At 33.5% G+C, this 12,082-nt stretch overlaps 1 protein-coding gene across 1 annotated transcript; it reads right to left on the reverse strand.

The window, feature by feature from the left end:
* Window positions 1–2,721: 2,721 nt before the first annotated feature.
* On the reverse strand, window positions 2,722–11,175 carry LOC130614545 (E3 ubiquitin-protein ligase TRIM71-like). Its single transcript, XM_057435970.1, has 2 exons — window positions 9,341–11,175; window positions 2,722–8,471 (listed from the first exon to the last, which is right to left on the reverse strand). Exon 2 carries the CDS (start codon window positions 8,433–8,435, stop codon window positions 5,799–5,801), a length of 2,637 nt encoding a protein of 878 aa, XP_057291953.1. The 5' UTR covers window positions 8,436–8,471; window positions 9,341–11,175; the 3' UTR covers window positions 2,722–5,798.
* Window positions 11,176–12,082: the final 907 nt, after the last annotated feature.

Below are 12,082 nucleotides of genomic sequence, written 5' to 3' on the forward strand. Positions count from 1 at the left end.
GTGAAACATTTGAATGAATTTTGAAATATCTGTGCCTGCTTGGTAGTTGAATCTCAGAAAAGGCTGCATAGTCATGTTTTCAGCAAGAGTTATGGGAATTTAATGTCTAAGGACTGGTGTTTTCATATTTCAGAACATCCATGTATTTTTTAGTATATAGCAATTCGCAATTCTTTTTTTCTGCTTTTAGCTAAAAAAAACTTCCAACAATCAAGTGATTACATTGGAAGGGTACATATCTTGCATGGTTAAAAGGTAATTGAAACGCCATTAGCTACTGGTTGTGTTTTTAATTATCAAGTATCTCTATCTTCATGTTGCGTGCACTGCTGTTGAATTTATTATTCACTGGATTTGTTCTCACATCAGCGACCAATAAGAAGAATCCACGTAACAAATATGCTTCGATACCGGAAACCGACACGAATCGAGTTAAAGAAATCTGATCTTGACGATTTTGAACAAAAGCGAACAGAATCGTTGGCGAAAAAACAAGAGCTTGCTGTAAACGACCAATCATCCGACGCTGTCCTTCCGGCAAGTCCAAAATTTCGACAGGCGGAAATTCGCCGACGTCTTGGTTTTACTCCCGACGTCGTGTCAAGCGATGGACCGACAAACATTCAGTACTGACCACCACGTGGTAGATATACTATGTTTGGCAGGAGTAGTATGTGTTCGATGTGGGTGAAACGCACGTGTATTAAGTCACGCATGACGAAGGTGTAAATAATGGGGAAATAATAACTAGTATTTTCCGCCTTAATGTCTTCCTTTGCAGTATGAAAGTTTAATATGGCTGCTTTAAACGTACCAAAACATAACAGATTTCCATTATCAAAATATACCTACAAAGGTTCAGAGTAAGCTGTGTTCGTTCCTAAGCCCTGTCCCTCCTTGGTCATAACTGCAACTTGGCATCTTCCCCATTGTTTACAAAACACAGACTGAATGTATATTTATTTTTTTATTTATTTGCCTAAACTATTCTTTTTTCGACAGTGATTTATTTTCAAACGATACCTCCTAACCGCACAGAAGTGTTTGTGTATTTTTGGTCATACTTTGTATGCACTTACAATGAGCATTGACACTCATGACGTCAACATGTCATCAAAATTTGTAATATTATTTAGTGCTGGTCTCTTGTGTAATAGAAGTAGTATCCAACTGTGAAAACCATGTTAAAATATTTTCATTCATCATTCATAAATATATCACATTTTGTATACTTCCCCATCTAAAAAAAAGTGATGTATTTTAGAACTTGTGCACAGTTGCTTCTGTTTTTATTTTCAAATAAGAATTCCTGTAAATGTTTGTTTACAAGAAATCGCTGATACCGTCCCTCGCTTAGTTATATATCTCACAAAATGGGCGAGATTTGGCGCGAATTTAGCGAGTAGTGAAATACTATTTTTGGCGTGTGTTAGATTCAGCAGATAAATATTTTAAATTTTCTGGGCGTTTAATTTGAAGAGTAATGAACAGGGGTAGAGGTTTGGGAAAATCGAGGCACAGGTGAGAAAGAAAAGAGTGGCGAATGTTCTATCTGTCAAAAGCATGCTCAAAATCTAAAACAACGAATTTAATTTTTACGCATTCAGTCTTCTCTCAAAATCTACATGCACAAAAATTAATTTCACGAGTATTTCTTGAAAATAAATTAACGATCTTGCTAAACTGAAAATAGTATATTTGTATCAGAAAAAAAAATTGTCGCAGGCTTGATTTAGCATGACGAGTTAGTAAATATGGTTGTGGTTTTTGTGTAATAATCGAGTCATGCTAAATGCAGTATACATTGGCGTTCTGTCATCACCTTGCTCCAAGGTGTACCCGTGAAAAAATCGATTTCGCAATAGGTAAAATTTGAAAACGATTAATTTCTTGATTTTTGTCAAAGAGCAGGAATAAATGCGCAACAAACTCAAATCACTCTTAAAATAACTAATTTGAGGGTCTGTGGTGTGTACGCAGACTTATCCTTTTATTTCGGGAACCTTCTGCAAAAAATATTCCGAGCGCAGCGTAAATTTTATGAATTGAGGCGGTATATCATTATTAGGTGTTTGCCGACCCCAACTACTTTGTACCATTCAGCAAAAAATATCAGGGAAGAAACTGCCCGAGTTTTGCGGGATTAAAGTTTGCAAATAGAACCTCCAGAATCGTGCAAAATGCTGAATAAAAATGTCAAAGCGAAAAATGTAAAATAAAAGATTGCGAATGATGTCCCTTGTTTAAAAAGTTAGAAATTAGATTTGTGAGGCAAATACGCATACAATAATTACGGATTATTTTCTAATTACTCTGTTTCGGTAAAAATCAGCACATGGATTCTTAAAATAGAGAAAGCGGGCTGGACTAGGAAGCACATTGTTAAAATGTGTGCATTCAGCGATATTGTAACAAACGCTCAGCATATTCAACGTCAGATCTGATCAAGAAGAAGACCTATTTCTATCCTTCTAGAGGAGGCTAATCATTTTGACTTGGCTTACTAATTTCACAGGTTTTTGTTGGTTGGAAGCTGTTTTAAAATTTATGAATAGGGTTTGGAACAGAAAAGCCAAAATACCGAAAAGTAGTTAGAGCTGTACTAATTTAAGCAAATTATTTTTAGATTTTTTGCAGGAATGCTCATAAATTACTTCCCAAGTATTTTCTATGCTTGCGTTTCAAGGTAGCTTTGGATACACAAAAATATCAATCAACATATGCATAGTAGTAAAATTTTTACGCCTTATCTTTCAGGCTAAACAATAAATTTTTTTCAAGCCTTCCGGCTGTATATACAAGAATACTAAAATATCGAACCTATATAAACAACATGCAGTTACATTGCACGTTGAAAAACAAAAAAATACTGAAAAAAAAATGAGTTTAATTTTTAAGTGTTGTGTTTATTTTGGGACGTCCTTGTAGCAATAAAAAGTCGTTCGTCATAGTTGAGAAATTTAAAGAATGTGAAGAAAAGTCGTACAAACAGGAAGCCGCATCTCATCAAATCAAAATTTAAATACCAGAATAACAATTAATGGGTTAGCCACACTACACTTAAGAATTGAACTGTGTTCACATGCACTAACATAAAAATAACCACATAAATAACGATAAATTTATATCACTAGAAAATGTTAAAAACCACTGAAATTAAACTGTGGCGCGAGGGGATGATGTTAAGACACCAATTTACGTCTAAGGCTATATTAAATAAAATCAAAAAGGTATGAACAAAACGAGAAATCACAAAGAAAGATACAAGTTGTATCAGTCAATAAAAATATTGGTTTTATATTTATGTAAATAAAAAATGTTACTGTTTCGTGTTTGCAAAAGTTAACGGGGCCAACTTTATTCCGGGTAAATATAAAATTGCCAACTTTATTCCGGGTAAATATAAAATTTGATTTATATTGTGAAAAAATTTAATGCTGGAAAAAGATTTAAATAAAGACGTAGAAACAAAGCCAGGTTGGGAAGCAATAGCTGCAAAAAAGTATCTACAACGGGAACCACTTTTCGTGAAAAAATGTCACAGGTGTGAAAATAAATTTACCTAATGACTCACGAGCAACAGGTGTAAAATTGTTTAGCGAATTCTTAACAACAACAAAAAGGGGATGCTATCGAAACAATAAATGGTAGACAAATGAATAAAAACGGCGCCTCTACTCGAGCGGAAGAAACAAAAAATTAAATAACAAAAAAGTTCATTGTATTGAAAAACTGAATGTTTTTAGGGTCGTATGTTTTTAATAGAATAGTATTGAATGAAAAGAGACCTTCTCTTCATTTTAACCACTAATTTGCAGAAAAAAATTAAAAATAACTTCTAGCTATCAGAAATAGATTCCATCATGATTGTGGTATGAATCATCGCTCGTTTTATACAACCTAAGTTTGTAATGCCAACAGAAAAAAAAAATGGATTTATGAAATATATAAGCTGAAGTTGGACTTCAGTGCGTGCAGATATGTGTTCATTTGATGAAGTTTGCTAGACTATTTCTACTTATAAAACAAAAGCTACGTTCACAAACTATATATACAGTTACATCTTTTACATAACGGACGATAACATATACAGCTTTTGCTTATTTGATATATATATTTATATATTTAAACCTAAAACGCTACTTACTAAATATACTGACGTCAGCTATTTTATAATCACTGACATTTTGTTTAATGTAGAATTATGTTTTCGTGTATGTTATACACGAATACAGTCTATACAAAAAAAAAATAGTTATATGGTTTCATGTAAACGATAAAAAAATGTTAAAATTTCATGCTAAAGAAGTCTCTTTTTTTCCCCTTTGAAGGCACTGGAATCGGTGAAAAGTAACAAAAGATGATTTTTCCATTTCACAGGCCCTTTAGGTAATAAACGAAAACCAAAAAATTAAAACAGTATAAACAAAGAGATTGTTAAATCTCAAACAAAAAATTACTGTTCAATATGCTAGCTCTAAATTTTTCATAATTCTCAGTTTTTACTTTTACATCATAAAAATAAGTGGTTAATAATAAGGTGGTGTTATTTTAAAAACAATTCAACTCATTCTCAATAAGTTGGACTAACATAAGAAAACCAGGTTTAAATATATGAGTAATCGTTTTAACGAAGACAGCAGCAGAAGAGAGACATGGTAACCCTGTAAATTTGGAACTGACTTATCGAGAAAAGTAAAGTCTGAAACAGGTTTTTACTTCAGTTAATTTTCTTCTGAATGAAAAAAAATGAATGAAAAATTCTGTATAAACACTTAATGTATGAGAAAGTTGTAAAAAAAATCCACTATGTGGATAGGAAAATGTCTTGCTTGCTTTTCTGTTAAAAAAAATACAAGACCATGATATACTTTAAAAGCACAATTTTTTAAAACTGTGAATAACAACATAAATTCCCTAACGTACTAATGGCGTGCTATAAACACAAAAACTATTTATTTAAAGGATAAATCTTTGCAAGATTCCCAACAAACTATTTAAAAAAAATCTGCAAAAAACATAATTCATTTCACTTAATATTTAAATGTGTTTGTTTGTCCTGAAAAACAGTTTTCATTCATAACTTTTACAATTCGAGCATGTTTTATCAGCAGTTTTAAAAATATTTCTAATTTTAACACCAAAGAAGGCAGATTTAAAAATAACAAATAAAAAACTAATTATCATTTGAAGTTTAAAAACTGTAAATTTTAAATTTTTTTATCACAAGAGATTGCAGATAAACATTAACTGGAACATAAATGCAGGAGACTACAAGACTACAAACTTTTTACTTTTTTCAATTTGGACTAACACTTTAAAATGTTACCATGGTAAAAAATATGATGAAGAGTTTAGTAAACAAGGCCATTCCTTTGGCAAATAGAGGATGTATGGTGTTCATTTACAGAATGAATGAGTCTTAATTTTTTAATATTTTAAATCACAGGATAATTATCAAAAACAATTATCAAAAATAACTCAGAATAATTCCTTTTATTTTGAAATTAATATTTCTACTTTTATTTAAAAAAATATTTTTTTCTAATGTCACATGTTTTGCTTTTGTTTTTTTTAGGAAAAACATAACAACATTTTGAAGAAACAACAGAAGAATTTAATAGTTGTTAGTAAATACTTTGTATGACTCACCATCAACAAAATATGTTAAAGTTATTTTAGAAAAAAATTTGTTAAATGTTTTAGAACATATTATACCAAAACGTTTTTCAGAACAAACATTTAAAGACCAAAAAATAAACTTGAAATAAAACTTTTTAAAATATAAAGGAAATGTATTAAAATGCTTGTATTCGATTATTACCAAAATCAACTATTAAAATCATTCCCTCTGGTGTGACACATAACCCAGATGGTCGATCCAATTGACCAATTCCACTACCATATAATCCAAACTTACACAGAAAATTACCATTTGGCTGGAAAATTTGAATACGATGATTCCTTGAATCTGCAACAATGATATTTCCTTCATGATCTATAGCCACACCTTGAGGTCGCAAAAATTGGCCATTATTACCACCTTCTGTGCCAAGGAATCTTGCTGTTTGAAAATCTTGATGAATAACTAATAAACGGTGGTTATTAAAATCCGTCACAACAATATGACCTTCATGATTAAATGCTACTCCCCTGGGTGAGTCAAAATGTTTCCACAGTGGTCCATCAAAACCATACTTGTTAAGAAATACACCCTCTGCAGAAAACAATTGCACTCTGTGATTTCTTGTATCAGATACAAGGATTTGTTCCTGACTGTTACATGCAGTATCCCAAGGATAAGTAAACTGTCCATTCTTGCTCCCTCTTTCTCCAAACTTTAAAATAAAAGTCCCATCTATCTTAAAAATTTGAACTCTGTGATTATCTTTATCTGCAACAATAACTCGATTTTGACTGTCAACACACACTCCGGCTGGTCGATCAAACTGACCATTTCTTGACCCTGCAGTACCAAATTTGCGAAGAAAATTTCCTTTACAATCAAAAACCTGTATACGGTTATTACTCCGATCTGCAACAATAATATTGCCATCTCTGTCACAACATACTCCCCATGGACGACACAACTGCCCACCATCTTCTCCCTCAGCACCAAACTGAAAGTAAGGCTGGCCAATGTTGTTATAGTTGCGGCCACTCTTTACAGTTAATGAAAAAGGAGAATCCATAATTGGTTGTCCTCTTATGGTCACTCTTACAATATGCCCACCCTCTGAAACAGGACGATAAGTAACAGTATAATTGCCATTTTGACGATCATAAATTTCACCAGTAAGTTGACGACCATCTGGACCGTCAATAACAACATGGACATTATCACCACCAATACATCGATTAGCACCTTGGTGGTCTTTTGCAATTACTGTAAACATGGATACCTTCCCTTTTATACCACGTCGTAAACCTTCACCTATTGCAGTGCAAAGTGGAGGGAATGCACTGCTACTGATAATACCCATTGAGTTCAGTGCTGTTTGTAGTGCAGAGTCAGGAGGTGTAAACAGTATCAAATCCTCTTCATAAGGTTGAAACATGTAACGGCGAGATCTAATGCTTTGAAGTGTGTCCATAACATTGTCCCTTGAATCAGTTATATCCATACCCCTATCAAGTGCAATTTCTGATGAATCAGCAGCTATTTTTAATTTACTTATTGATAATTTAAGATGTTCAAGTTGTATATGCAATGATTTACTTTTAACTTGTCGAATTTTCTCTACCCTATGTAACAGTTCTCGTTCCCTTTCCTCTAAAGCAACCATATGTTTCTTGACAGTAGCCTGTACATCGTTGACAACAGCCTGACTCTTTCTTTCAACACTATCAATCATATTTTCAACACTACTAACAGCATCCTCCATGGCCTTAATCTCTACACGGGAATCTGTGACTATTTTACGCAGTGCTACTTCATTGTTGCTACCAATTGGTGATGTATCAACATTAGGAGAAGTGAGAAAATTAATTGAATGTCCTTTGTGATTATTGTTTACACAGTCTCTACACACTGGTTGTAAACAGAAATTGCAAAATAAAGTATGTTCCCTTGCATGTAGCTCACAAAATAATCGAGATTTTGATGTCTGTGTTGTAGATGGTGCCAATGAAAGTGGGGTAGACTTTAAAGATGAAGCTGGAGTCTGTAAAGGTGCTGTGGTCTCATAAGATGGTAGAGCATCTCGAAGAGGTTGTGTAATACTAGTCCCCAGGTTAAATGAACTGAAAGACAAGGAGCTTACTGGTGACCCAAGTGAAGAAAAACCAGTTTTTGGTACATCTTGTCGATGCTTTAATACAGGACTTTGCGTTTGTGAACTAAAAATATCACGGATTTGATCTCCTCGTAGCTTGATAATTTCATGAACTTTTGTTAAACGTACTCTCTGATGTGCCATAGCACAGTGATCACATAAATATTCATTACAATGACGACATATATAACTGGCGTTTTCACCCTCGTCACAGGCAGTACATTCGATTGAATTTCCTCCACTTCCGAAGCCAAAATTTGGTTGTGAGGAGCGTGAAAAAGAATGTGTTTCTTGCGTGTTTTTATTTATCCATGACAACATTGAACTTGACATTGTTGATAAAGGTTGTGGCTTTGACTGTGTGTCTAATGGATCACCACTATGAGAAACGACAACATCCACGAAATAATCTTGAATTAGAGAGCTTGAAGGCAGCGCTGCTACGCCGCCATCTTCACTCAACTTTACGTCTCGATTGCAAGTCGGACAAGATAAACTAAGCTCTCCGGTCAAAGATCGTAGAACACGGCGTTGTAAACAGCTCGCACAGAATGAATGCAAACACGGTAGTATCTTTAACTCGACGTTCAGAACTTGTGAACCACAATTCTTACATCGAGTGTATTCATTACTACTTGATGTGGGATTGAAAGAAGCCATCACAAGGTTTCATTATGTAGCAATCTGTTGTTGTACCTGTAACAAAACGATACTTTAGTTGTCACAGAATGATTAGCAAAATAATTGCCGCTAACAAAAAGACATTAATATTTTTAATTTCCTTATTTCTCAACTAATAAACGCTCGTGTTGTTTGTGAATTAACTCTTGTGTTCTATTCGATGTTTGTTTCTCAACAACTTAGTTTCAACAATCGGTCTCTTTCACAAACGGCATGCGCTGTAAAAACATAGTACAATGGCGCCATAACACATCAGTACAGGCTGTGGTAGAAGCCCATTCATTCTTTTTATTTATTGCATTTAAAAACATTGTAAACGTCAATCATTTTAATACGACTTAACCAATCAAAATAGAACATTACGTGATTAATAAACGTGTTAACATAAAGTAAATAAAAATGGCGCGAAAGCTTTGGAAATTAAAACGTAACAAGCAACACCAACATTTAACACATTGAAAAGATTTTGAAATATTTACGTAATAAAAAATTGACTTCATTCCAATCATCATTCTTCTCTTGCCTCGTAAGACTAATTAAAAATTGATTTTCAACCTCTTGCGTGATTAAAAATTTTTCTAGTTTCTTTGCTATAGAAAACGACTCATTTTCAGTACGAAAATTTCTATTTTCAGCCCTACCTGCACCACTTGTGCATCTCGAAGTACAACTTCCGCTGCCAGAAAGACGAAATAATTATATACAAAAAGTTTTATGCTTTGCTGTTCATTTTCATTGCTTAACAGAAGAAAAGTTCGCGTTAAAATGTTGCATAGATTACATTGCACAAACGTAAATATTTATGATTTTTAAAACTCTCGTTTATGCACACAAGAAACTTTCTTAATACCCGCTAAAAACAACGCACAATTGAGCGAACTCACATTCGAATAGTATGCTTGGCCACTGCAAATTCTTTTGAATGCTATCGAACATGATCACAAATATGACCGCGTTTTTTGATGGCGTTAAAATGGTAAAAACCTGAAGATTTGAAAAACAAAAATCATGCTGATTAATTTTCTGGTTTAAAGTATTAAATTGGATGTTAATATTTTATTTACGAGTATTTATACTTTAAAATTTAATATTCATATGAAGTAAACCAATTGTCTAAATACGTGAGGGATTTTTGAATAATGTTCGTGGCTTGCCTTTTTTACTGAAACTGCATGCGCAACAGACATATGTGAGGGCGAATGAAATGAAACAAAGATGGCTTTCACCTTGCGTTAAACGCAAACATAAGTTTTGAAATGAAGGCTAAAAAAATTTTATTTTCACCTAAGACACAGTTGAAACTTTCAGAAGCAACAATAGTATAGAGCGAGGGGTGTTTCTCACAAAAACTTATAGTCAGAATACTCGACGTTATATTTCTAAGAATTTAAATATATAAATTTAAGTATCAGGTTAACGTTGAGAAAAAAAATATTTTTTAGTTGCCAAACTAACAAACAAACTTCTCAGATATCAAATAAAAACAGCTACGTTAAAACGTCAGTTGGATACAAAAATAAATCGGACTGGAAACTGAAAACTTTGTTTCACGAAATTGTAAATCACCTTTTTTTCTCGTTTTTATAAGCTACTGGGAAATTTTTTATACACAATAATATAAAAAAAACATTGCATGCTTAACACCTCGCTCTTACATAACTAGAACACAGAACTGAGAAAAACACAAAGATGAAGAAATAAAAAACGCAAAGTACTTTGCAACCTCGTCCCTCTGACCCCTTTCCGCTTTTTTGGAGATAAATTAAGAAGCAAAAAGGGCCCTGGGAAGTAGGTTACACAGTGCGCGTTTTAACAGTGTGTCACGTGGTATCACTTTTGGTCGAGCCAATAATTTTCCTTTATTTCTAAAGTTCCTATTTCACAAGCTGATCCCCAAACCCAAATTTTAAATCCTGTGTAGCAAACATTCTGCCCAGTAACGTTGCTGCTAGTTCTTCTCAAAAATTATGGAGATAATTATGGAGATAATAATATCACGTGCGCAAACGCCATTATCGTTGTCACCTTCGTTTCCACGAAAGTCTCATAATTAGAATAGTTGTATAACTTTGTCATGCAACCCTTGTGGAGGATATAATCTCTGCGACAATCTTTTTTGTTGTGCAGCATCCCACTCACTTTGTTACAACAAGCACCGTGACCCTGACTTCTCAACAACTCTACGTCGTCAGGGTAAACAAGCCGTTATATGATGTGCAGTAAAATGACATAACAAAATATATTAGAAAATAAAAACACAACGTTGGTGTAGATTTACAGATACCTTTCACCAACCACGGAACGATTGATGAGTTCAGAGATCACTATTTTTCAATATTTTCAAGAACGAGTTAACATAGGTTGCTATAAACTATGCTAACTCAGCCTAAATTGTAAAAAGAATTTACCTTACAGATGACATGCTTTTTCTGAAGTGAACGTTTTTTAAAAAACATCGATCTGAACGAACCAAGAGAACCGGCATAGCTACACCGGATGTAAAAACATACGACGCACTCAAAGGCACAATTTTCTTGAAAAACCAGGGAATTTTGCTTTGCATGATCAGCCTAAATTTTCTCCGTTTTTTGTTCTTATTTCTTATTGTTCTTATTAAAATAAAAATGTAAAAAAAAAATTACTTCACGTATTCATTTTTATACGTATCTACTTTCTTGCTTATAAAAGTTTCTTATAAAAAAATGCGTATAATAAAAAATTAAAAAAGATTTTAATGAATTTTGGGAAATTTTTTAAAATAAACGAAACTTACTTACTACGGCTGACATGAACCAAGTGTTCTCTTAAACATACCTCGGCAGCTTTCTACAGCACGTCAATAAGCATGAACAGCTGGCGGTCTTTAGATACTTCCACCACCCATTCTCTTTAGGTGTAAAAAAACATGCTCGCACTATCTACAAAAACAATGCCAATAACACCCTACGGTTTGATTCAGCAAAAAAACCGTTGGATAAGTTCAAAGTAAACGTGACATTAGCTGCCTATCCTAACCCTGGAGCTCCGAAACAGGGTTAGATGACAACAGTAAAAATTTCTTTACAAGTATATTTAGTTTCGCTACCAAAGAGGAAACATAACAATTTACTACAAATAAACACAACTTGTGAAGTTACTAACGAAGGAGATCAAACACTTAACGTAAAAGGGAGGGTGGAAATGGAATAAAATGTTAAAACTGGTAGAATAAACAAAAAATCAAATCATGCTACGATAAAATATGGTCATAAAATCTGTATACTTCATCAGCAGGCCAATGTGCAAGTTTTGATTACAAAACTACATGTGGGGTGTGTTAACCATCAATTTTTTCTAAACCACAATTCATCACACAACCCATGGTTGCCACGATGTAGAACCCAAGGTTGTCATCGGACAACCTTGAACTGTCAACATAAACGTCTAAACCGAGGGCTAAAGGATTAAACCTTGTGTCTTTAACATGCAAGACTGAACCCAGGGCTCTCACATGAAAGATTAAACCCAGGGCTATTACTTTTAGCCAACTGAATGACGATATTTACTCACAAGATACTACAACACGGAAAGAAAATATTTTGAATTCCACATCATTTTCTTATCTAATTTGGTATTATCAAGACAAA

The sequence above is a fragment of the Hydractinia symbiolongicarpus genome, chromosome 11, assembly GCF_029227915.1.
Source record: "Hydractinia symbiolongicarpus strain clone_291-10 chromosome 11, HSymV2.1, whole genome shotgun sequence".
NCBI classification, from domain to species: domain Eukaryota; kingdom Metazoa; phylum Cnidaria; class Hydrozoa; order Anthoathecata; family Hydractiniidae; genus Hydractinia; species Hydractinia symbiolongicarpus.

Bases quoted from the DNA above. Each gene is read 5' to 3' on its own strand.
- LOC130614545 (XM_057435970.1), bottom strand. From the start codon at position 8,435: ATGGCTTCTTTCAATCCCACATCAAGTAGTAATGAATACACTCGATGT.